The following is a 26,508-nucleotide window of genomic DNA, read 5'->3' on the forward strand; positions in this document are numbered from 1 at the left end:
AAGTTGAACAGTTCTATGAAGACCTACAAGACCTTCTAGAACTAACACCAAAAACAGGTGTCCTTTTCATCATAGGGGACTGGAATGGAGTAATAGGCAAGTTTGACCTTGGAATACAAAGTGAAGTGGGGCAAAGGATAACAGAGTTTTGCCAAGAGAACACACTGGTCATAGCAAACACCCTCTTCCAACAACACAAGAGAAGACTCTACACCTGGACATCACCAGATGGTCAATACCAAAATCAGATTGATTATGTGCTTTGCGAGCAAAGATGGAGACGCTCTATACAGTCAGCAAAAACAAGACTGGGAGCTGACTATGGGCCAGATCATGAACTCCTTTTTGCACAGTTAAGACTTAAACTGAAGGAAGTAGAGAAAACCATTGGGCCATTCAGGTATGACTTAAATCCCTTATGATTATACAGTGGAAGTGACAAATAGACTCAAGGGATTAGATCTGATAGAGTGCCAGAAGAACTGTGAATGAAGGTTTGTAACATTGCACAGGAGGCGGTGATCCAAACCATACGCAAGGTGGGGAAAAATGCATAAAGGCAAAATGATTGTCTGAGGAGGCATTATAAGTAGCTGAGAAAAAAAAAGAAAAGAAGCAAAAGGCAAAGGAGAAAAGGAAAGATATACCCATCTGAATGCAGAGTTCCAAAGGATAACAAGAAGAGATGAGAAAGTCTTCTTTAGTGAACAATGCAAAGAAAGAGAGGAAAACAATAGAATGGAAAAGACTAGAGATCTCTTCAAGAAAATTAGAGATATCAAGGGAACATGTTATACAAAGATGGGCACAATAAAGGACAGAAACTGTATGGACCTAACAAGAAGCAGAAGATATTAAGAAGATGTGTCAAGAATACACGGAGGAACTATACAAAAAAGGTCTTATGACCCAGATAACCACGATGGCGTGATCACTCACCTAGAGCCAGACATCCTGGAATGTGAAGTCAAGTGGGCCTTAGGAAGCATCACTATGAACAAAGCTAGTAGAGGTGATGGAATCCAGCTGAGCTATTTCAAATCATAAACAGTGATACTGTGAAAGTGCTGCACTCAGGATGACAGCAAATTTGGAAAACTCAGCAATGGTGACAGGACTGGAAAAGGTCAGTTTTCATTCAATCCGAAAGAAGGACAATGCCAAAGAATGTTCAAACTACTGCACAATTGTACTCATTTCACATGCTAGCAAGGTAATACTCAAAATCCTTCAAATAGGCTTCAACAGTACATGAACTAAGAACTTTCAGATGTATAAACTGGATTTAGAAAAGACAGAAGAACCAGAGATCAAATTGCCAATGTTTGCTGGATTATAGAAAAAGCTAGGGAATTCCAGAAAAATATCTATTTCTGTTTCATTGACTATGCTAAAGCCTTTGACTGTGTGGATCACAACAAACTGTGGAAAATTCTTAAAGATGTGGGAATACGAGGCCACTTTACCTGCCTCCTGAGAAACCTGTGTGCATGTCAAGAAGCAACAGTTAGAACTGGACTTGGAACAATAGACTGATTCCAAATTGGTTAAGAGTACGTCAGAGTTGTATTTTGTCACCCTGCTTATTTAACTTATATGGAGACTATATCATGTGAAATGCAGGGCTGGATGAAGCTCAAGCTGGAATCAAGATTGCCAGGAGAAATATCAGTAACCTCGATATCCAGATGACACCACCCTTATAGCAAAAAGCGAAGAGGAACTGAAGAGCCTCTTGCATGGCATCTGGTCCCATCACTTCATGGTGTATAGATGGGGAAAAAATGGAAACAGTGACAGACTTTATCTTCTTGGGCTCCAAAACCACTGTGGATAGTGATTGTAGCCATGAAATTAAAAGGTGCTTGCTTCTTGGAAGAAAGGCTATGACAAACCTAGACAGCCTGTTAAAAAACAGAGACATTATTTGGCCGACAAAGGTCTAGGCTATGGTTTTTCCAGTAGTTTTGTACGGATGTGAGAGTCTGACTGTAAAGAAAGCTGAGCGCTGAAGAATTGATGCTTTTGAACTGTGGTGTTGGAGAAGACTCTTGAAAGTCCTTGGACTGCAAGGAAATCAGACCACTCAGTCCTTAAGTACATAAACCCTGAATACTCTTTGGAAGGACTGATGATGAAACTGAAGCTCCAATACTTTGACTATGTGATGTAATGAGTTGACTCATTTTAAAAGACACTGATGCTGGAAAAGATTGAAGGCAGGAGAAGAAGGGGACTACAGAGAATGAGATGGCTGGATGACATCACTGATTCAATGGACATGAGTCTGAGCAAACTCTGAAAGATAGTGAAGGACAGGGGGAAGCATGGCATGCTGCAGTCCCTGGGGTTGCAAAGAGTTAAACAAAACTGAGCAACTGAACTACAACGTCTAAGTACATTGATTTTTCAATAAACTTATGTACATGAAAAGTAAAATAACTATATGAGCAAAAAAGTTAAGTAATTTTTAAAATCATTAATTCATATTTGTTTATTTTTCAGAGATAAAAGCATGTCAAGTTATAGGTTTCCTTTTGAGTATCTTTGGCTGCATCCCATGGACAATGTTTTAAGGGATTGCAGGGAATTAATATTTGTTAAGAATTATTCCATAGTTTTTAATATATTATTTATTAAAAATCATCACAAGCTTTATGTCTTTTTCTCCACTTTGGTTTTGAAGAGACAAAGTAATGTATTTTTCCAAAATAACACAAGATATGAGTGCTAGAACTAAAATTTGAACTTAGTACTCTGATCCCAAACAGAATGTTTTTCCTAGTTTACCTTATTTCTTCTTGTAAATTTTTTGAATATCCTTACTGTCATTATTTTCTGAATATTCTAAGTGAGACTTTGGTTTTCGTTGGTACCAAAGTTATTATTAATAAGTAAGTGTTTCTTTGTTTTTGATAGTCACTATCTATATCAAAAATTGGGGGGACTGAGTGTGGCTCTTTTTTGGTTGTCAGGAGAGTTACTTAAATTATTTTAAAATTGTTATTATTGTTGTTGTTCAGTCACTAAGTCATGTTCAGTCTTTGCAGCCCTAGGGACTGCAGCATGCCAAGCTCCCTGTCCTTCACTATCTTTCAGAGTTTGCTCAGACTCATGTCCATTGAATTGGTAATGCCATCTAACCATCGCATCCTCTGTCACTCCCTTCTCTTTAAATTCATTTAAAATACTTAATTAATTAAAATGTTGTGTAATAATCAATGGTTTAGATATTACAGAATGTGTTGTGGTTTTCTCATGATTGAAGTTTCTTAATTTTTTTTGTTTTTGGTGAATAATTACTTTTAAAGTTCATTGTGTCCTTCATGTCTATAGAGTAAAAAGATCTCATAGGTTAGACAGTCCATGCACACTCTGTGTCTCTCTTATGGTTCGTGAGCTGTAGGTATAAAATGAACCTTATCAATTCAGTTTTTTACCTCATTTATGTCATTACTATTTGCTTATTTGGCAAAAATAGAACATTAAAGTATGTTTAAGTCTGAAATCTGGGTAAAATGGAAATCTTGACAAACACATGTGTTTAGAAACTACTCCTGTTGTTTGAGAATGTATTTTTTTATAATAAAGATTAGAAAGAGTCAATTATCAAGCCTTTGTTTTCTTAGAGCACAGTTTGTAATATTCAGTTACATTTTAGAAAGAAATCAATTGGTTTATACTGAAAAGAAACTTGATTACATGTTGAAAGGTATACAATATCCCTAATGAAGGGATAAGATAAAGTCATAAAGATTGCTTTTAAAAAGTTAAAAGTATTATGATCTTCTCATGTCTGTAGAAATAAAGTGGTAGGTTTTAACTAAGATATTTTAACTTAATTTCTTTGCTTTTATAAATTCCTAATTCAAAATTAGTTAAGACAAACCAAATTAAAATGAAAAACTCTGGATTTTATTTTATTTTATTTTAAAACTCTGGATTTAAAAAAACCAAATTGAACTTAAAAATTTGTTAGACTGCATCATTATTTCTGTTTTGCCTTTTACCTAGCGTTTAATAAAGAAATTTACAAAATTTCCAATGAATTGATATAGAGCTATCAGTTCAGTTCAGTTGCTCAGTCGTGTCTGACTCTTTGTGACCCCATAGACTGCAGCACGCCAGGCCTCCCTGTCCATCACCAACTCCCGGAGCCTACTCAAACCCATGTCCATCGCGTCGGTGATGCCATCCAGCCATCTCATCCTCTGTCGGCTCCTTCTCTTCTCGCCTTCAGTCTTTTCCAGCATCAGGGTCATTTCCAGTGAGTCGGTTCTTCGCATCAGGTGGCCAAAGTATTGGAGTTTCAGCTTCAGCATCAGTCCTTCTAGTGAACACCCAGGACTGATTTCCTGTACAATTGACTGGTTGGATCTCCTTTGCAGTCCAAGGGGCTCTCTAAGAGTCTTCTCCAACACCACAGTTCAAAAGCATTAATTCTTTGGCTCTCAGCTTTCTTTATTGTCCAGCTGTCACATCCTTACAAGACTGCTAGAAAAACCACAGCTTTGACTAGATGGACCTTTGTTGGTGAAGTAATGTCTCTGCTTTTTAATATGCTGTCTAGGTTGGTCATAGCTTTTCTTCCAAGGAGCAAGTGTCTTATAATTTCATGGCTGCAGTCACCATCTGCAGTGATTTTGGAGCCCCCCAAAATAAAGTCTGTCACTGTTTCCACTGTTTCCCTATTTATTTGCCATGAAGTGATGGGACCTGTTGCCATGATCTTAGTTTTCTGAATGTTGAGTTTTAAGCCAACTTTTTCACTCACCTCTTTCACTTTCATCAAGAGGCTCTTTCGTTCTTCTTCACTTTCTGCTATAAGGGTGGTGTTAATCATATATTTTTAGTTTTAATATAAAAATTCTATTAGGGAGATTCCATATAATCTTTGTTAATTAAACTTTCAAATTTGGAAACAGCTCGCTGATAGTGTAAATCATGGCTGTACACTATTTGTCAGAACTTAAGACACCTATTATGAAAATTTTTAAAAACAGGGTGATACTTATTTGAAAGTGAAGTCACTCAGTCGTGTCCAACTCTTTGCGACCCCATGGACTGTAGCCTACCAGGCTCCTCCATCTATAGAGTTTTCCAGGCAAGAATACTGGAGTGGGGTGCCCTTTCCTTCTCCAGGAGATCTTCCCAACCCAGAGACTGAACCCCGGTCTCCCGCATTGTAGGCAGACGCTTTACCGTCGGAACCAGCAGAGAAGTCCCATTAATAGATACCTATTTAGGTGACTGCTTTTAGCTGTATTATCATTTGAATTGCTACTTAATGTTACAGACGAGTCCATTTTAGCTCTTTGATTCTTTAAATGTTATGTAAGCCTGAATTTTACTGGGTTTTGTTATTTTTTGTTTTTTTCTTTCATTGGTGATTCATCTCAGTTCTATTTTCTAAAATTAATCCACAACTGACCATTTGTCACCACCTTCCTACAGTTACAGTTATCAAAGCCCACCCTCATCATATTTCACCTACGTGCACAGTCAGTAGCCTCATGTTGGATTTCCTGCTTCCCCTTCTTCCTCTCCACAATCTTTTCCCTAAAAGACAACTAGAATTCTTCCTGAAAACACGTACTCCTCTGCCCAGAATCCTGTATGGTGTCTCATCCCAAAGTCAGGTCCGTAGTGTGACCCCTGGAGTCCTACATGACTGCTTCTGTAATCTCGTTTCCTAACTCTCTTAGTTAACTCGGCTCAGATACAGGGCTTTCTTACTGTCTCCTCAAGCATTCAGTGCGCACGCATACCTCAGAATATTGGTACCCAGTCTTCCTCCCAGGACTCCTTTTCTGGAGGTTTGAATGAGTCGCTCCCACACTTCATCTAAGAATTTACTAAAATACTTTTTGTTAGAAGCTGTCCTTGACCTCTCACATCTAAAATCCTCATTTGCAGCGTGACTGACACACATAATTGTACCTTTTTTTTCCGTCTTTGTCTCGTCTTTAACTTACCCAGGCCTACTTTGACTGCAAGTGTTTTTAACAGTCTCTTTTACTGATTTCTTTCAAAAACATTCACAGTAATTTTATAGGAACAAAATCTCATTTTTGTACTAATAAAGTCACTGCCTTATATAACATTTTATTAAATTTCATAATTATAACAATAGACTTCGTTGGCATGAGTATTTGGAAATAAATACACCTGATGCTTGGCAAAGCTAAAATTTAACTCATGGGAGCAAAGTGCAGGCTTCATTCTAGGGTCGTCTGCTAGACTCAGCAGACAGACTACTGTCGACATCAGGCAGAATGTGCTACAGAAGTGGAGAGTCTTTGTTAATCGTCCAGGGAGTTGATTGAGTAGATCTCATTTAAAAGAGTTTGATTTGTACTTAAAAGGAGAACTGAAATAAGCTTAGCTTGATTACATAAAGGAGCACTTCTAGAGTATTCTTTTATTTTTGGATTAGTTCATCTTGAAAATAAATTATATAATTATTTATAATAGAAACTTTCATATAAAATTAATTCCAAGAGTGGAAGTAGATGACCACTAGAGAATTGCTGCTTTTCTTACAATGAACATATATTGTAAAAAATTCTGAAGATGGCTAATAGTGATGGTTGTACAACACTGTGGGTGTACTTAATGCCACTGAAAGAAACACTTAAAAATGGTGAATTTTATGTTATGGATATTTGACCATAATAAAACCAAAATAAAAATACATCTATACTTTAAAATAATATAAATAAACCTGTGACAGATTATTAATGTGCAGTATAGAAGAAAAGCTAGGATTCATGGAATTAGTGGACTTGTATTTGTATAATACTAGTTCTACCATGAATGAGTTGGAAGCATTTTTCCCAAATTTTACATTTTCTTAGCTGTAGTTTTCTTAACGTTTAATGCAAATTTACTTACTCTTCACAACTGTCAGGAGTTTTATGAGGAACAAATGAGATTATTTATATAAAAATCTTTAAGGAATGTAAATCAGTTTATAGACTTAGGTAGAATTTTTCATATTTTTGGAAGAGTAATTCATTGAACTGACTTAGTATTGTATGTAAAGTCTTGACTGGAGACACTTGCTATTGAGGTTTAAAAATGTTTAAATTACTTATTTTAAATGTTTTGGTTCTTTTGAAAATGTAGCTGTTTTTGCTCCAGGGTATAATTAATTGGGAATGGAAAAGTTTGACTTATATTTGGAGAGTTATACTTCTTATTGGCATTATTAAATGTTCAGGTTTTTTGTTACTTATGTTGTTTCTTAACAGATCCCCTTTATAACTTCTGAAGGGAAAACCTTGCAACTGAGATGGATACTGAATAACTTAGCTTTTCCTTTCTTATTTGAAGTCAGTGTGTTAAAAGGCAGCTATCAAAAAAAAAAAAATGTCACCATCTATCTAAATTCCGTATATATGTGTTAGTATACTGTAATGTTCTTTATCTTTCTGGCTTACTTCACTCTGTATAATGGGCTCCAGTTTCATCCATTTCATTAGAACTGATTCAAATGAATTCTTTTTAACGGCTGAGTAATATTCCATGGTGTATATGTACCACAGCTTCCTTATCCATTCATCTGCTGATGGGCATCTGGGTTGCTTCCATGTCCTGGCTATTATAAACAGTGCTGCAATGAACATTGGGGTGCACGTGTCTCTTTCAGATCTGGATTCCTCAGTGTGTATGCCTAGAAGTGGTATTGCTGGGTCATATGCGCTGGGAGGACCCTGAGGAGTCGGGTGGGGAGGGAGGTGGGAGGGGGGATCGGGATGGGGAATACGTGTAACTATATGGCTGATTCATGTCAATGTATGACAAAACCCACTGAAATGTTGTAAAGTGATTGGCCTCCAACTAATAAAACAATATTTAAAAAAAAAAAAAAAATGGTTTATGCAGTGGGACAAAAAATGGCAGATGGGGCAAGGTATAATGATACCATAAATCAGATTTGTGTGTGTGTGTTAGTCACTCAGTCGTGTCCGACTCTTTGCGACCCCATGGACTGTAGCCCACCAGGCTCCTTTGTCAATGGGATTCTCCAGGCAAGAATAAGTAATAGAAAATTATTCATTTTGGACATTGATTAAAATGCATTTCTGATTGCTCACCTTCCATAGACTAAAAGATATTTTTTTCCTGCCAGTAAGAAAACAGTGATTTGAAGGAGCTCAGTTAATTTACAGAGATTTTTTTGTTTTTTGCAAAAATAGAGATAGAATGTAGGAAAATGGTCAATACAAACTCACTTTGGCAGGAAACTTTTTTTATAAGATAAAGGGGAAAAAATCAGAATTTAATTAGGTGAAATCTATTGAATGTTCTATGGGGGGCATAACAAAGAACTCTGTGTCCTAGTATACAGTGTACAATACTAAAACAATGTGATCTTAATCTTTGGAATTCACTGTTTTAAACATCTTCTGTCAATTAATATGTACTCATCTGATGAATAGAGCTGGTGTAGTCTGTGTTCAGTTTCAAGGGATTCTTTTTCCTCTTAGCTAGTTGTAGCATTTCTGCAGTTTGCTCCAGAATTATTTTAGATAATGTGGCCCATTGACATGTTTTAAAATTTTAAATTTGAGTGCCTTTAGGCAGCATACTCAGTCGTTTGCCATAGTCTCTGCCATTCCTATGGTTTCTGTCTTACTACACTTATTTCACTTATGTGAAACATCTGGCCTTTAGAGACATGTCACTCTTGCTCGATTTTTATATAAAGGCACAAGGCAAGCATAAAAAGGAAAAGGATAATTTCTCTCTGTTCAACCCATACCTTTTCTTGTCATGCCTAGTGAGTGGGTATTCCCACAAGACTTGGATGAGCAGATCTGAAACTGAGTGATCGTTAAATTATCCCTATGCGTGGTGTCATCTCCTGGTTTTAGTTACAGCCTTCTAATTTTTCAAGTGCTATTAGTGTGTCATTTGCCATAACATATTGTGAATAAAGGACTATGCTAAATTTCTGTTAAGCCACAGTCTAGTGGAGGTAAAGACTTCCAGTTTTATCTAGATATTTCTCATACTTTTTTCCCCAAGATATGCAAGAATTTTTATGCTGTTCTTTTTTTGTTAAACAGAGCAAAATGACTTAGTGGAATATAAAGATAAGAGTTGATGAGCATGCTACTAATGGAGAAAAAGGGTTATTTTCACAGAATTGGTTTTTTTCCCCATCCCATCTACATTTGATGTTAGTCAAAACATACCATTGGCCATTCAGTTAAAAAAAAATGCAGTATGCTTGTGCACATACACCAGTTGCTTCATGTACAATAAAGGAATGGGGAAGGGAAAATGAAAGAATAAAGAAACTGTGTTGTAGTAGTCAGAATGTGGTGGAACCAAACTACAGTTTTCTAGTTGAAAATGTCTTCTTGATCTGGAGGAACAGAATTCTGAAGTAACGTGTGAAAGTGAAAGTCACTTGCTCAGTCCTGTCCGACTCTTTGTGAGCCCGTGGACTATACAGTCCATGGAATTCTCCAGGCCAGAATACTGGAGTGGGTTGCTTTTCCCTTCTCTAGGAGATATTCCCAACCCAGGGAGCGAACCCAGGTCCCCCGCATTGCAGGCAGATTCTTTACCAGCTGAGCCACCAGAGAAGCCCATGAATGCTGGAGTGGGCATGGGCAGTCTGTCCCTTCTCTAGAAGATCTTCCTGACCCAGGAATAGAACTGGGGTCCCTTGCATTGCAGGCGGATTCTTTACCACCTGAGCCACCACGAGTAAAGTATAAAGTTCCCTTTTTAGTCGACATCTGCTGTCTGCTGCTGAAATACATCAGTGGTATCTGCATCTTCCATCTCCAACTGTGCAGGTGTGTCTATCTCCTTGATTGGATGCCCATCAAATCGGGACCTGATCCGTCTCCTTGACAAACCCTGTCGTTCACAGGAGGCTTTTATTAGTTTACTAAGTGGTGTATGCCTCTTGATTTTAAACTGCCCCACCAATTTCAAATTAATGTGGTCGTTGTTCTCAGTCTTGGCTCGTGCTTGGGGTTTTTGGTCCCCATGCGAGCGCCGGGAGCGCCCTCGGCCCCGCCTGCCGAGAGGCTCCGGGTCGGCCCAGAAGCGCACACAGCGCCGGGACCGCAGGCGGAGGCGGCGCGGGAGCCGGAGAGCGGGTGCCTCTCTGCTTCTTGAGCTGATATCTTTGGAAATGATGCGTTTCTTGGGGGCCTCTTTTCCGGGGGGGGGGGGGTGGTGTCTATTACTAATGCTGTAGTATTTCCAATTATATTAATATTTAAATGAATGTCCTCCAAATGGAATGGTTAAGGTGTTTACATGGTAATAGAACTTGAAGATAAACCCTATAAACCGTGATTAGTTTGAAATGAAAAACTGAACCATTCATGTATCATTCTGTTTAAAATAGCCCTTGACCACATTCTCTTTCTTACTCCGATTTATTTTCTTCATCAGACTTTTCATCCGTTAAATTTTGTCTTTGTTTCTTTATTTGTTGTCTGTCTCTTCCTTCTGTGTAGTCTTGTGGGCAGGGACTTGTTTCTGATTGCTGTTCTGTTTCGTGGCTTGCAGCAGTGTCTGATACATAATGAGGAGCTTACTAAACAGTCGGTGCAGGGGTCCGTGAAAGCCTCCCGTGCGGCTGTCGTGGTTTCTGTTACGGCTATGCCCTCCCGAGTCTGCCTTCAGAGTCCTTAGCTTGGTACAGACGGAATTCAGATCCTGATGCTGTAACTCTTCCCACCCTAAACCCCGCATTGTCCTCAGAATGACAGCTGCCCTAAGTATATCTCACTTTAATGCAGTTTGCTGTTTATCTGTTCGTGGTTTTCTTTTTTTTAATTAAAACTTTGATCTCCCTGAGGAAAAGATCTTTGTTGCCTTCACCAACTTATCCCCATACCTAACATGGTATCTGAGGGTGCTCAAGAAGTGTTTGTACAATAAAGGTGTAACAGTTTACACATAACAGAATGGAAGTTCACAGGTGGTGTGATACACGTTGGTGATTATGCCGCTAGTGAGCAGCAGAATCGGACTAACTCCCTTCCCTCAGTCCGGTGCTCTACCACTTAAAGGAGTGGATTTCCTTTTTTAACGAAAAGTATTTTTGTTTCTTCATTTGCAGATATTGAAGATGTTAAGAAGTACAAACCTGGTTACTTAGAAGCTACGCTTAATTGGTTTAGATTTTATAAGATACCAGAGGGAAAACCGGAAAACCAGTTTGCTTTTAATGGAGAATTCAAGAACAAGGTGAAGTTGATAATCTTTATTTTAAAATGTGCCTGTGATACATGTACCACATTTCTTTCACTTTAGGGGATTTCTTATGTGAATAATTTGTGGATAGTATGATAATAAAAGTACTGCTGTCTACTGACTTTCATGTTTAAGGGCATTATTTCTATTTTTTAAAAAGTTTTGGGAGCTCTAAGTAAATCAGAAGACTGGTAAATACCTGTATCCATCCATTTATCTATCAATATCTCCTTCATCTCAGAAAATAAAAGATTTCCATGATCAGTCTTAACTCTGTAAATTTGTAAATGAAGAAAAATCTTTCATTTTACTGTTCTGGAGAGGAAGGAATTACTTACCATTAATGCAAATCCAAAGGGGCTTCCCTCCTGTGTTTATTCTATCATGACTGAATTCAGCTACTTAACAGTTAGGAAAGCATTTGAATTGTCTTACTGTCAGAGGGTTTTTATATTAGAGAACCACAAAGTTACCAAAAAGTGGCTCTAATATGACACAAATGGAGAAAATGGACCAGAATTAAAGTCTAAAACTATTAGACTACTTGTTTTATTTATTTATTTATACTACTATTGAACGTATTGCCACTATCTAAGTTTCACATTATAAACCAACCTTTAAGTGGGTACTAATAAATACAGTATGTTTTGTAAGTTAAGTAAGCCATGGTCATAAAAACTTCAAAATTACAGTAAGTATTTTGTTATACAAGAGCTTATTGCTGAACCCAGTATTTTTAAAAGGTATATTAACCCTTAAGATCTTGAAGGCTTTGTCTAGGATTTATTAAATATGGATATAAAACTACTAGGCAGTGATCTCTCTCATAAAAATAAAATACTAAAAATTTATAAAATAAATTATTTTTTTCTTTTTCCCCTAAATGTGTGTTGTATTTTATGTTTGAAACAATACACATTTCAAACCTGTGTGTATCTTTGTGGGCCCTTGTTGCCTTGGGGTTGAACTGCCAAGTCATTCCATGAATTTATAAAAGAATGAGGTAGTTTGGGAATTTTGGGGGTTTGATTTCAACAAACATTAATTTTTTCCTGAGTGAAGACTGGGTCATTTATGCATCCCTTCAGAAAATAATCATTTTATGCATTGCTTTTTATTTATCCCTGCTGTTTAATATATTGAGCCTAACCCAGGAAAATTGAATTACATCTCTTCAACATGGTTGAAAAGATGGCTGTAGGCTGTAATCTAGATTTTTTTTTTTTTTTCATGCTGACTGCTTAAAGCAAGTACTGGAATCTGTTTTAATAATCAAAATTATCCGAATAATATAGTTAAAAATCTTTCCATGTATTTTCCAAATAAGTTGACTTTTTGTCCCATACCTTAGGAGTCTCCCCTACACCACCTCACCAAGCATTAAGCCGTCCTCTTCATCTCAGGCAACAGAAGACCTGAGGGAAAGTGTTCCCTTCAGAAGTACATTTGCCGTCATTTTCTTCATATCATAATGTGTTTAGTTGTCACTGAGAAAGAGAGGAGCTAGTATGACTTAGTTCATACATAAGGACTCTGCTTAAGGAAATTTAGCAACATTTTGAGGGAAAAAATAAAAATTTTCTTCTTTGAAAAAATGAAGCAAGTTTTCCTTAAATGGTCTTACTAGATACGTCTATTGTTGAGTTTTCATTTTTAGACCCTATATGAATTCACACTTAAGAAAAAGATTTTTAAAATGTTGAGGTTTATTACCTTTAGACAGTGGATAGTCTAAAATGATTATTCAATTAAACTACTTGCAGCATTGTTGATGATGAAATTATTAAGTTTGTGCTTATTATTTACAATCCAGACAGTAGGCTAACTGGTTTACATGCAGCCGTCTTATTTATTCTTTCAGCAATGCTATGATTTAAATCGGGTTGGCAACTTTTTCTGTAAGAGCAGATAGTAAATATTTTAGACCTGCAGGCCATATGTTCTCTGTCACAACTACTCAGCTCTTCCATTGTAGCACTAATGCAGTCAGAGGCTGTGCACAGATTTGCATGGATGAACATACTGTGCTCAATAAAACTTTATTTACAAAAGCATGTGGCAGGCTGGATTTAACCCAAAGGCCCAAGTGTGCCAGCTCCTGATTTAGCTGATTTTCAATACATTCCATCTTAAGGAAGAAGAAATTAAGACGATTCCATTGAATAATCTGCACAAAGGCACACAGCTGGTAAATAAGGATGTGAGAACTTAAACTTAGGTTTGCCTGACTCCAGAGCTCATGTTCTTAATAATTAACTGTCATACTATGACTAGTTCCAAGTTATTAATAGTATAATGATGTGATTGCTATATCTGTTTTTGGTTTTTAACCAGGCTTTTGCTCTTGAAATCATTAAGTCTACTCATGAATGTTGGAAAGCATTGCTTATGGACAAGTGTGATGGCGGGGCTATAAATTGGTAAGAATTTGTCTTTTCTATGTAGTGTTAATTTTTATTGTTAATTGGTACTAAAGAGCCGTATGATACTGCTCAGATCTTTTGTTTCTTTTAAACAGAATTGCAATTTTTTTTTTTCTTCATTTAAAAAGTGTTTAAAGAGCACCTATTTGGAAAGCGTTACCAAGTTTTGGGCACTATGAAATTAGAAGTTGACATGATCACTTTTCCCAAGGGATTTATAGTTTAGTAGGGAATATTGTTAAGTAAACAAGCATTTACTTACAATGAATTGTGATATATACAAAGGTGGAGCAAAAAACAGTGATTTTTCAACATGCAGGCATATGATTATTTAATTTATGTTGTATGTACCACATCATTTCTTGGTAAGAGTGAAAAAAAGCCTTCTTATCCAAAATGATCTGGGTCACCAGCTAATTAATAAAGGGGAATCAAACATAAGATGTATAACTCAAACATTTTATTTTACTTTAAAACACTTAGATGTATGTTTATTTATCAATCTGTGGATGTAAGGCTAAGACTTTTTCTGTAGAGATTCCATGTAGACTATATAATAGAATAATGTAATAGACTGTATAATAGAGAATAAAGATCAGATCCTGCAATCTTTATACTCCTTATACTTAAAAACCTTTGTAAATTTTTAAGATTCTTTTTATCTAACCTTTTACAGTTGTCTTGGTGTGGTTTTGTTGCTAAGATGTGTTCAACTCTTGCGACCCCGTGGACCGTAGCCCACCAGTCTCATCTATCCATGGGATTTTCCAGACAAGACTACTGGAGTGGATTACCATTTCCTTCTCCAGGGGATCTTCCCAACCCAGGAATTGAACCCAGGCCTCCTACATTTTAGACAGATTCTTTACTGACTGAGCTATGAGGGAAGCCCTTATAGCTGGGTTGTCTTACCCACACCTAATTTAACTCCCAGGTTTTTGTAGTGGCTCAGTGGTAAAGAACCGCCTGGCAGTGCACAAGATGTGAGTTCAGTCTCTGTGTCAGGAAGATCCCCTGCAGAAGGAAATGGCAACCCACTCCAGTATTCTTGCCTGGAAAAATCCCGTGGACAGAGGAGCCTGGTGGGCTGCAGTCCGTGGGGTCACACAGAGTCGGGTGTGACTTAGTGACTAGACACCAACAGCGGAGCCTCGATAGTGTTCGCAGCCTCAGTAGTTTTAGAGCCCACTTGATGTCCATAGAAGTAATTCTGTTTCCACTTTCCCTTCATCAGTGAGTATACATACAGCTTAAATTATGAAATTATAGTAACGAAGGCAACTGGCATAAAAGGTTTGAACATGAAAACAACTGACGCTTGGTAAGCCTAACTAACAATCAAAAATACAGTCTTTCTGGCATGCAGACTCCTACCCAAGTTCATTGTCCTCTGAATCAAGAGAAAATGGGAAGCCATTTACTCTTTCAGTAAGCACTCGTTGAGGGTCTCCTGCCGGGTACTGTGCTGATAGTAGGATTACTGCTGTGAGTACAGTGAATATAGTCCTTGTGCTCTTGGAGCCCAAAGTCTGGGAATCAAGAGAGAAATCAGTTAAAAAAAAAAAAAAAAAAAAGCAAAAAAAAAAGCAAAAAAAAAAAAAAAAAAAAAAAAAAAAAAGCAATCATTAGACCAAAGTAATATGGGATAAAGAATTAGTCACTCTCAGGGAATGTTTTTCCATGTTCAGAGGCATACTTTGTAAATGCTTGGGCATTATATCTTCAGATTCTATTGCTCTCTTTTTAAAAAATTTTAATCAGAGTATAGATGATTTACAATATTACATTAGTATCTGCTATACCTCAGAATATATCAATTGTGTGTATATATTATATCCTTCCTTTTTTAGATGCTTTTCCCTTCGAGGTCATTACAGAGTATTGAGAAGAATTCTGTATTTTTACAGTAGGTCCTTAATTAGTTATCTATTTTATATATATAGTGTGTATATGTCAATTCCAGTCTCCCAGTTTATCCCTCCCTCCCCTCAGCTCCTGCTTTCCCTGCTGGTAACCAGAAGGTTGTTTTCTACATCTGTGACTGTTTCTGTTTTGTTAATAAGTTTAATTCTGTCATTTTTAAAATTCCATATATAAGGAATATCATATGATATTTCTTCTTGTCTGACACTCCACTCAGTATGACAGTCTCTATTGGTCCATCCATATATGACAAGTGGCATTACTTCATTCTTTCTGTGGCTGAGTAATATTCCATTGTATATATGTACCATATCTTTATCCATTCCTCTGGCGATGGATATTTAGGTTGCTTCTATGTCATCAGATTCTGTTTCTCTTGCAGGCTAGCATGATGCTGTGGACTTCATCTTCTTGCATTTTTCTTTTGTAGAATACTCTTTTTTTCCAGCATAGTTTTAAAAGTTAATTGTTTCTAACATAAATATTGCAGTTTATTAACAAGAAAACTGGATATAAATTAAATATCATCTAGCCGTTGCTATCCTAGTAACTAATAGGCTGAATTCTTCTTTCTGGTCAGATATTCTAAGTCATATATTAATATGATGGGCTCCCAGGTGGCGCTTGTGGTAAAGAATCTGCCTGCCAATGCAGGGGACCCAAGAGACATGAGTTTAATCCCTGGGTTGGGAATATCCCCTGAAGGAGGAAATGGCAGTCCACTCCGGTATTCTTGTCTGGAGAATCCCATGGACAGAGGAGCCTGGTGGCCTAAAGTCTGTGGGTTTGCAGAGAGTCGAATACGGCTGAGCGCGCGCGCACACACACACACACACACACCACCCTAAAGTCACACACACACACACACACACACACACACACACACACACACACACACACACACCACCCTAAAGTGGCCCAAAGTCTATGGGTTTGCAGAGAGTCGAATACGGCTGAGCGCACGCGCGCGCACACACACACACACACACACACACACACACACACACACCACCCTAAAGTGGCCTAAAGTCTGTGGGTTTGCAGAGAGTCGAATACGGCTGAGCGCACGCACGCACACACACACACACACACCACCCACCCACCCCCAAAAAGAGGGGTTTCTGATTGTTCAAAGAGGTATTTGCTTGCTGTTTGCTTTTATTTCCTTCCTAATGGTACTTTCTGAAAACCTTTTGCAGTCTTTGATGGGGTTTATATGGTTCCCAGGTTTTTTAAGCTGCACATTTAGAGAGCATCTCTGATTAGTTTTTCTATAGCTTGATATCTGCTGATTATAATTGTCTTTACTGTGAGAGTAAGTTTATTTATTTGCTCTGAACTCATTTTACTGTAGCCTCCTAGGTAATGACTTGGATTACATTAACAATAAGAATTGATGTTTATTGAACTGTGTGCTATTTTTCAAGTTATGTGATCTCTATATGTATCATCTAATTAATATTCACCAGAACTCTGTAAGATGCATATAATTTTTGTACCCGTTTTACATATGAGGAAACTGAGGCCATGTAGAGATTATGACCTATTGATGGTGTCTATGTGATGGATTTAATCCAGACTTTAAACATATTCTCTTAATAGCTATATTCTTTCTCTGTTTTCAAAGAATACAGCAAAATTATTTTATTTAATTAAAAATCATTATAAGTCCCGGATATAAATTTTATGCATCTAGATAATTTAAAGTCAAAATCTTCAGAATTTTAACTCACTTTTGTCCATGGTTTCTTTATTTTTTGTCACTACCTGATTTGTAAAATATATTTAGGGCTAAGTTTTTCTTTCCTTTGTCTTTACCTATGAATTGCTTCTCTTAGAGTTCCTTAGAGTGTACTGTTATTGATTACCAAACCTTCTCACTTTCCTTTTTAACCTGCTCTCTCCATGTAAATGGGTTTAAGTCTGGACTGAAGGCAGTGTTTATCGCAGTAGTTCTCTCAATGTATATAGTACAGCACAGTTACCTAGGGAAACCGTTTGAAAGTTCAAGTTTGTTGTCCTCTTCTTTAAATCTGATGAATTAGGATCTTTGAGGAGATGTATCTAAGTATCAGTATGTTTGAGAAGCTCCCTGGCTTCTGATGAGCCGTTTTTCATAAGAACCATAAAATCTAAATTTTTCAAAGATCAAACGGTTGGCCCCTTCTTGCCACCCAGCCTCATTTCCCATCACTTCTTGCCTTTTATTTCATGTTCCAGCAACTTAGAACCACCTGTCACTCATCACAAACACTGTGCTTTTATTGATCTCTGGGGCATTTCTCATTTTGTCTCCTTTGCCATTATTTTCTTGTCACTTCTTAAACTGGCTGACTTACTCATCTGGTAAGACTTTGTTTTGACTTCGCTTTCTCTAGGAAACTTTCCCTCATCCTAGCCTTGTGCTCACTAAGGTGCCATTATACCTAGCTAAAGTGCTATTCCTTGCCGCCCTGTGTAGTCTTACCACTGAATTTATTAATTAACTGCTTGTTTTATGAATTTGTCTCCTCTAGAGTATAATTTCCTCAAATGTAGATGAATAAAGATGCTGTATTCATCCTTATATTCTTCATAAATATTCATATTTATATTCTACATGCCTGACATGTAATAGCCACTCAGTAAATACATATTGGAGTGATGTTGGATAATATTTTAAAGTCAAAGAATATATGTTGTGTTCTAAGTCCAGTAGTAACTCTTCTGTTTATAGGAGCCCTGCATTTACTAAATTACTTAATTCACTTTTTTCCAATAAGTTTTATTGTTGTTATTTTTATTCTTTTCCCCCACTGCTTACTGTTTACTCTGGAAGCTGCATTTTTTTTTTAACCAGGGATAATTAAGTTACTTCTGTTTTTACTGAAAGCAACTTGAAATTCTCTAGAGGAAAAATAGTTTTTTGTCATTTGGTTTTATTGCTCTTCAGTTCTTCTCAGATCCTCTTTAATCACGATTTATATATCTACCTTATTCTTAAGAAATCAGGACTGTACTCTTCATTTCACCAGTTTATTTTATGTCACTGATCATTAGCCTGATACAGAATTTTCAAGTTTTGACTGATTCTCAGCTGCCCTTCTAATTGTAAAACTGCTTTAATTTCTTTACTCATTAATTGTTTTATATTGTAGCTACTCTGTTTAACGTAGTCTTTACAAGACATACCATTAGATTTATCTTTGAAAAATACAGATGTGATTGTCATTTTTGTGCTTAAAATCTTCTTGTGACTGTCTTCAATTATAGGATCTAATCCAACTCTTCTCTGTTTTAAACAGTGTATCTAAACCTACTTTTCCAGCCTCATGTTCTTTTCCTCCTCTTTCATTGTCTTCCCTCCATGATTGCCTGCCCAGTCGTCAAAAAAAACAGTTTAGATGTTACTTCTGCAAAGTCATTTTATTTTTGGGGGCATAATTAACTGTACCCTCACCTGTGTTCTCATATCACTTTCCACACCTCTAGGTAGAACTTGGAGTGTTTTATTACTTTTCTTATGCTCTAAATTGAGTTTACTTTAGCCCTAGTGATAGGACATGGCACATAGCAGGTAGTTTGAACATGCTTACTGAATGAGAAAAGTTATATAAATATTTATATGAAGTTTTCAACATATATATATGTTTTTTCACATATATGTATATTGTTCCAAATTATTTAAGTCTTGAAGCTGTTTCTTTCTACCTTTCCAGAGAAAGATATATTTAGTCCACATATAGTTCCAGTTCTTTTAGCTTTATGTAGATTTGCATCAATGCTAGTTTTCGTCAATGAACTCTGGAGCTTGTGGTCCCAAATCATCGTCATTCTTATCTCTTTAAATTTTCTCTCTCCTTTGTCCTTGACTGTTTTGCTTTAGAAAGAAAAGCCTTGACCAGTCTGAATCTTGGACACTATCCTTGGGGATTTGCATGAGTGTGGGTCTTTGCCTGATTTGATTGTCTTGAAGAAAATAATTTTCTCTATACTAAAATTCCATATTGCTGGTCCTGTAGATTTCATCTTTTAGATATTTTTTATTATTTGCAGGTAATTTTCTCTTTCTGTTTCTTTTTATTTAATCACTAATTTTCCTAATTATGTATCTTTTTTTTTTATTATTTGTAAATTTGGTTTGTTGTGCATAGAAATTTTGGTGTTGTTGATCTTTTGCTCTAGTATGTCTGCTTATTTTGGTCAGCAAATGATATAGTCAGCAAAGGCTATACTGTGATTATGAATTTAGAGCAAAATGTTGAATGTCTTACTATTAAAAGGAAAGCAGCACATTCTTCCTTGTGATGATGATGATGATTTTTGGCTGCACTGCATAGCATGTGGGATCTTAGTGTCTCAGCCAGCAGTCAAACCTGTGGCCCTTGCATAGGCCCTTGCATAGGCATAGCGTGGAGTCTTCACCACTAGACTGCCGAGGAAGTTTCCCCTCGTCTTTATTTTTCATTCATTTATGGTAAGCACCGTTAGTTTAGTCATCCTTCCTTGCAGAGATTATACTGCTTTTCCTCCTGTGGGGCCTAGACATAGCTAGAAAGAACCCTGAATATTTTAATATCCAGGGAGGTTCCATGGTTCAGTATTGTGTCCCCAGCATTTAAAAATGTCCTAAACATGTTGGTATAAGAATAATTTTTTGAACCAATCAATAAATATGAATCAGTGTAAATTATTTTTATATAAGGGCCAGTTCAGAGGAAATAAAAATATTTCTTGATAACTTGCCTTTTATCATACCATAAGACATCCAAAGTAAATCCTGAGGAAAGCATATTGCAACCCAGATTATATTCTTCATTAACTAGAAGGATGTTAGTGAGGAAGGTGGCACTATTTGTGGCAATAAAATGCTATTATTGTTGTTGTTGTTATTGTTGTTGTGGTTACTATTGCAATAATAGTAACAAGGGGCTTTGTTACTTCTTATCTCTCCTCTTTTGTATGTTATATATCATGCAAGAATCTCCTAAGTCCATTTGTATATACCTTCAATTTCATTCCTAAACAGCCATGCTAATAATTTGTCCAGGGTGAAAGATGGCAAAGCCTATTGACTTTCCTAGGTTTTGCTGGTTACTTGTCGAGATATTTTATTGGGGATATTTTTTAACATACTCAGTTTTTAAAATTTACAGTTCTGGCTTGAATATTTTTTCTTGCCTAACATTTCTGTTGATGGCTTTGCTTTGTTGTGGGAGTAGAAGTTTACTTTAGAAATAGGTTATCAGATTTAACAGATTAAAAATACAGGATACCCACTCAAATCTAAATTTCAGACTTTAAATGTCTCATGCAATACTTGGGACATATTTATACAAAAAATAATTTGCTGTTTATCTGAATTTCAGACTTAACTGGATTTTCTGTATTTTATCTGACAACCATTTTTACAGAAGACTCCCTTTTCTCTCATCATCATTTTCCCAGAATCCCCGCTGAATGTTTCCCTTTGCTGTAGTTATAGTGTTAAAAACCTTGTGTTGTTGTTGTTCAGTTGCAGGTGTGCCCAACTCTTTGTGACCCCATGCACTGCAGCATGACAGGCTTCTCTGTCCTTCACTATCTCCCTGAATTTGCTCAGACTCATGTCCATTGAGTCAGTGATGCCATCCAACCATCTCATCCTCTGTCACCTCCTTCTCCTCTTGCCCTCAATCTTTCCCAGCATCAGAGTCTTTTCCAATGAATCAGCTCTTGGCATGAGGTGGCCAAAGTATTGGAGTTTCAGCATCAGTTTTTCCAATGAATATTGAGGATTGATTTCCTTTAGAATTGACTGATTTGATCTCCTTGCTGTCTAAGGAACTCTGAAGAGTCTTCCCCAGCAGAACAGTTCAAAAGCATCAATTCTTTAGTGATCAGCCTTCTTTATGGTCCATCTCTCACACCTGCACATGACTACTAGAAAAACCACAGCTTTGACTAGACAGACCTTTGTCAGCAAAGTGGTATCTCTGCTTTTAATATACTGTCTAGGTTTGTCATAGCTATTCTTCCAAGGAGTAAGCATCTTTTAATTTAGTGGCTGCAGTCACTGTCTGCGTTGATTTTGGAGTCCAAGAAAATGAAATCTGACACTGTTTCCACATTTTACCCCTCTGTTTGCCATGAAGTGAATAGAACTGGATGCCGTGTTTATATATGTAAGACCTTATGTATAGCATATTTATTATACACCATGCTTTCTTCAGAGGAGTAGCACTTAAGAGTTTGCAGTGTCTGTTTTTTTGCCTTGTTCCTTTTAAATTTAGATTTTCTTTAGAGAAACATCTCACTTATAAGACCTTACCTTTTTCAGCATTTAGCTTACTTAAACAAGGACTGTGGAGAAGAGAGTAGTTTAGTCTTAAAGATGATAATACCAGCTTTCATCAAACATCAACATTCATGCAAGGAATGAAAACAAGTTCCACATTGAGTCTGAGTAGAAAGCAACATTGCCACTTTCATAATCACTGTGTACCCAGTATCTGATTATAGACAGATGTAGTTTAAAAGATAAATAGCTAGACAGATCTTTTTATCATATATGTCCCAGAATATTTCACAAAGCCATTGCCAAAATAAATTTGATAGAGTGTATCCCTCAGATCCACTTGGGGAGCATGTGTATGTGCATATGTGTATGCATGTTTGCGTGTGTTTCATCTATTAATTATCTCCCTTAGGGATCTGCTAATCATTGATTTCTTCAATTTTGAAAAAATTAATTTGGTTTTAACTCCCTTCTCTACTGCCTTTTTCTGTATCCACTTTAATCTGATTTCTTTGATGAAATATTTTTAAAAATCAGACTTACAAAGTTTGAGGGGAGTAATGCCTATGCTTTCATCTAGGAAGTAAGAAAGACGTGGTGGGTGGCATACTTGTGGAGAGAGTAGGCTGGTCCCCATTGTGTTTGAAGGCTCTGGACTTACAGAACCTTTACTGATGGTGGGAGCAGCTGCTGTCTGTGCCTTGCTGAACTTCCTCACTTGCACAGAAACTCAGTCTTTGTGTTCATGTGGTTTCCTCTCACCACTGACCTTAGTCTTTTATACCTGTCTGAGACTCTACAGTGTTTATCCCCTCACTTAGAGGAAAATTCTTCCTTATGATCCTTAGTCTGTGGGTCAAATTTGGTTTTTCTTTTCTTCAGTAAAGGTGAAGGGTAGTGGAATAGCCTTTTACATATTCCAGAAGAGTATTTAAATTTGTATACTAGCATACTATCATTTGATTTTTTTTTCAAGTCTTGAAGAGTGCAATGCTGTGAAACACTCTATAACTTTGCCTGAAGGAATGTACAAGACTCTCATTTGTCCTAATTTATATTCATGCCGGTCCTTTTTTAGGGTATCTTAATCACATTCCTACAGTGCTGTAACATTCTACATTAGAAGATCCCTTGTCTCCTTTTGAGGTGGGATTGGGGGGAAAGAGAGAGAGTGTGTGTTATCAAGTGAGATCTGGAGACTCTGTAACTATTGGCTGGGATCATACACTTAAACACGCTGGTAAAGCTAGTAAAGTAAATACGCTAGTAAAGTAATGCTCAAAATTCTCCAAGCCAGGCTTCAGAAATACGTGAACCGTGAACTTCCATATGTTCAAGCTGGTTTTTGAAAAGGCAGAGGAACCAGAGATCAAATTGCCAATATCCGCTGGGTCATCGAAAAAGCAAGAGAGTTCCAGAAAAACATCTATTTCTGCTTCATTGACTATGCCAAAGCCTTTGACTGTGTGGATCACAATAAACTGTGGAAAATTGTGAAAGAGATGGGAATACCAGACCATCTGACCTGCCTCTTGGGAGAAACCTATATGCAGGCCAGGAAGCAACAGTTAGAACTGGACATGGAACAACAGACTGGTTCCAAATAGGAAAGGAGTACGTCAAGGCTGTATATTGTCACCCTGCTTATTTAACTTACATGCAGAGTACATCATGAGAAACGCTGGGCTGGAAGACGCACAAGCTGGAATCAAGATTGCTGGGAGAAATATCAATAACCTCAGATATGCAGATGACACAACCCTTATGGCAGAAAGTGAAGAAGAACGAAAGAGCCTCTTGATGAAAGTGAAAGAGGAGAGTGAAAAAGTTGGCTTAAAGCTCAACATTCAGAAAACTAAGGTCATGGCATCTGGTCCCATCACTTCATGGGAAATAGATGGGGAACCAGGGGAAATAGTGTCAGACTTTATTTTGGGGGGCTCTAAAATTTCTGCAGATGGTGATTGCAGCCATGAAATTAAAAGATGCTAACTCCTTGGAAGGAAAATTATGACCAACCTAGAGAGCATATTAAAAAGCAGAGACATTACTTTGCCAACAAAGGTCCATGTAGTCAAGGCTATGATTTTTCCAGTGGTCATGTATGGATGTGAAAGTTGGACTGTGAAGAAAGCTGAGCACCGAAGAATTGATGCTTTTGAACTGTGGTGTTGGAGAAGACTCTTGAAAATCCCTTGGACTGCAAGGAGATCCAACCAGTCCATCCTAAAGGACATCAGTCCTGGGTGTTCATTGGAAGGACTGATGCTGAAGCTGAAACTCCAATACTTTGGCCACCTCATGTGAAGAGTTGACTCATTTGAAAAGACCCTGATGCTGGGAAGGATTGGGGGCAGGAGGAGAAGGGGACGACAGAGGATGAGATGGCTGGATGGCATCACCGACTCGATGGACATGGGTTTGAGTGGACTCTGGGAGTTGGTGATGGACAGGGAGACCTGGCGTGCTGCGATTCATGGGGTAGCAAAGAGTCGGTCGAGACTGAACTGAACTGATACACTTAAATGTAAAGTGTTTGAGAGTTGGTTTTATTTTTGGTAATTGCTCCTTTTTTATCCCATTTAACAGTTATATTCTCTTTTCCTCTCCAGCACAAATGTACAGGTATGTGATAGCCCTTTCCATTGCTCTCAAGAGGAAGCAAGATCGTTAGTTGAATCGGTAAGCAACAGATGTCCAAAGCATCCTTTATTCTAATAAATGTCATGGCGAAGTCTAACGGAAATTCTGAAAAGTCTATCAATGAAATGTATCATGTCTTTTGGGGAGCATAACATTAAAAAATAACATTAAAGTTATTTTTTATCCAAGGAATTTAGATTTAAAACTTTTTACTGTTCTGTTTTCTGAAATACATTAACCATTTAACTGATTTCATATGATACTATTTTTCACCAGTTTATTATTGTTTAAATCCATTAGCACTCCTCTACACTAACCTGTCCTCACAAGTTATCCACCACTCAGTGTCTAAATTGTGACTGGCTGCTGGCACAGGTGCATTTTGTCTCAAGAAAAAATAAATAAGTTTCTTTTCCTTTTTTTTTTTCCATTTAATTTGGTTACCTCACAAACTTTCCTTCTCTAGGGAGGATATCTTCAGATTTTTGCAGGTCTTAGTGAGTAATGCTGCCTTGAGGCAACTGAATTTAGTAAAGTAATACTTGACCTGGAGACCACTAAATAAGAAAATTCAAATTCAGATAATCAAGTAATATTGCTGTGTAAAGCATGTTCAGGAGTGATCTTAGGCTAGAAATCCCATTTATAAATTAACGGTTTCTGGGTTTTTTTCCTTTAATTATCAGATAGAAAACTAGTGAGTTTAGCTCTTTACTTCAGGACCAACAAAAATGTTTACTCAAATGGCTGCTTTGAATTGTTTTTCACTAATTAATAGGTTGTTTAATTATTGCCTGCTATGTGTGGTTAGATTCTAGGTACTGGAGATGCAATATTACAGAAAAGGTACAAAAACCTGTCCTCATATAGCTGACATTCTAGTTGCAGTGATGGATAATAAATACTCAAGTGAAATATAAAGTGTTTCTGAATGTGATAAATGCAATGATGAAAATTGAGCCAGAGAAGAGGGGATACAGTGCCTGGAGTCAGGGGGGCGCGCACTGTAGTGACTAGGAAGCAGTGGGGGACAGCCGCGTGGACCCAGAACTGACGTGAATCTAGATTTGTAGACGGTAAGGGACTATGCCATGTGACTGTCCGAACAGAGGGCATTCAGACCACGGACCGAAGGACATGAGGCAAGTGGGTACTTGATGTGTTCACGAAATGCCCAAGAAGCCACAGTGACTGGTGGAGAAGGGAGTCTAGGGGGGAAAGGAGGAGCTGAGATCAAAAATGATTGGATCTGGGGTGAAAATGGAGGCAAATTATTATGAAAGACCTTGTGAAAAACACCCTGTAAAGACTATTTTAAGAATTTCATTTCTTATTCTGAATAAGATGGAACCATTGAAAGGTTTAAGCAAAGGTATGATGTGATGATATGATCTGACTTAGGTTTTAACAAGATCACTCCAGCGGCTGTGTTGGCAAGAATGGGCTCCAGGGAGGCAAGGAAGGTGCAGGGGAGCCCTGATAATCATGCTCACTACGATGTCAGTGTATTTTCTCCAAGTTTTCAGTTTTGTATCTTGTGTGCTTACATTCTGAACTTAGTTCTCATTTATTATTCTTTAAGAAAAAAATAGAGAAAAACAAGTTAATATCTTTTTATCTTTATTCGTGTAGTCTCCCATTAATCTCAGATTAAGACCACTCCACTTTATGGGACTTCACTGGTGGTCCAGTGGCTAAGACTCCACACTCCCAAGGCAGGAGACCAGAGTTCGATCCCTGGTTAGGGAACAAGATCCCATCTACAGCCAAAAATAAAGAAAAAAACTATTCCTTTTTAGTTTTGAATTTATAAATGATAGGTATAACAGACTTTTGTTTTAAAGTTAACTGCAAGATGAAAGCTTCTGTCTTACATCTTTTAAAAAAAATATTTCCTAACATGTTAGTAGGAAAAGTCCTCTTAAAAAATAATTGGAGGACATGGATATGATCTAGGTAGTTAGATTTGGGGGACAAGATTAGAGTTCAGAAACATTAACAACCATATTTAATTATATGGTTTGGTAGCTT

The 26,508-nt window shown here is 37.2% G+C and overlaps 1 protein-coding gene across 6 annotated transcripts in view; it reads left to right on the forward strand.

Moving 5' to 3' along the window:
* PPA2 (inorganic pyrophosphatase 2) overlaps positions 1-26,508 on the forward strand; it is a 105,968-nt gene that overhangs the window by 51,825 nt on the left and 27,635 nt on the right. For 5 of the 6 annotated variants that reach the window (XM_065907380.1, XM_065907381.1, XM_065907384.1 and 2 more), the window contains 3 exons: positions 11,099-11,226; positions 13,567-13,652; positions 24,447-24,516. In XM_065907380.1, the coding sequence (XP_065763452.1) occupies positions 11,099-11,226; positions 13,567-13,652; positions 24,447-24,516 (284 nt within the window). Of the gene's footprint in view, positions 1-4,113; positions 4,591-11,098; positions 11,227-13,566; positions 13,653-24,446; positions 24,517-26,508 lie in introns of those variants that run through there. The other variant, XM_065907386.1, reaches the window with a different exon arrangement.

Source organism: Muntiacus reevesi, chromosome 16, assembly GCF_963930625.1.
Source record: "Muntiacus reevesi chromosome 16, mMunRee1.1, whole genome shotgun sequence".
Classification (NCBI taxonomy): Eukaryota; Metazoa; Chordata; class Mammalia; order Artiodactyla; family Cervidae; genus Muntiacus; species Muntiacus reevesi.